Below are 749 nucleotides of genomic sequence, written 5' to 3' on the forward strand. Positions count from 1 at the left end.
ACTTGGCGTGGAGAAAAGGAGGCTAGAGGATCTTGTCATACGATTTCAGAAGCACACAAAACGATGAAGAATCAAGTAATCCCCATATTTGATGAAGAAAAGTACGACTTCTGGAGCATCAAGATGACAACCATTCTCAAGACCAGGAAGTTATGGTATGTGGTTGAAGAAGGTGTAGCATCCCCACCAGCACTAGTGGAAGAAACCCCTGAAACGGCAAGGGCAAGATCGCTTAGAGAAGAAGCGATGATGAACGATACATTGGCGTTGCAAATCTTGCAAACTGCTGTATCGGATCATATCTTCTCACGGATTGCAGCAGCATCGACATCCAAAGAGGCGTGGGATGCATTGAAGGAAGAGTATGAAGGCTCTTCTCAAGTTCGTTTGATTAAGCTTCAAACGTTGCGAAGGGAGTACGAGAATCTGAAGATGTATGAGAATGAAGACATCAAGGTCTTCACAGATAAGATAGTTGAATTGGCAAATCAATTAACTTATCATGGTGAACAGAAGTCGGATGTTCAACTCATACAAAAGATACTCATCTCTCTCCCAACCAAGTTCGATAGCATAGTTAGTGTGTTGGAGCAAACAAGCGATTTGACTTCAACAAAGATGACAGAGTTGATCGGGATTTTGAAGGCTCATGAAGCAAGGCTGGCTGCAAGAGAAGAAAGCACCAATGAAGGAGAATTTGATGCTCGTGTTAAGCACGGAAATTCTGGTGTTACATCAGACAACTCAAA

The 749-nt window shown here is 42.7% G+C and overlaps 1 protein-coding gene across 1 annotated transcript in view; it reads left to right on the forward strand.

Annotated features, from left to right (window-relative positions):
• The first annotated feature begins 63 nt into the window (after positions 1-63).
• The window catches only part of LOC106332773, a 1,283-nt gene continuing 597 nt past the window's right edge, over positions 64-749 (forward strand). The window contains exon 1 of the mRNA XM_013771273.1: positions 64-729. Within this exon, the coding sequence (XP_013626727.1) occupies positions 64-729 (666 nt within the window). The remainder of the gene's footprint in view (positions 730-749) is intronic.

This window comes from Brassica oleracea, chromosome C1, assembly GCF_000695525.1.
Source record: "Brassica oleracea var. oleracea cultivar TO1000 chromosome C1, BOL, whole genome shotgun sequence".
Taxonomy (NCBI): domain Eukaryota; kingdom Viridiplantae; phylum Streptophyta; class Magnoliopsida; order Brassicales; family Brassicaceae; genus Brassica; species Brassica oleracea.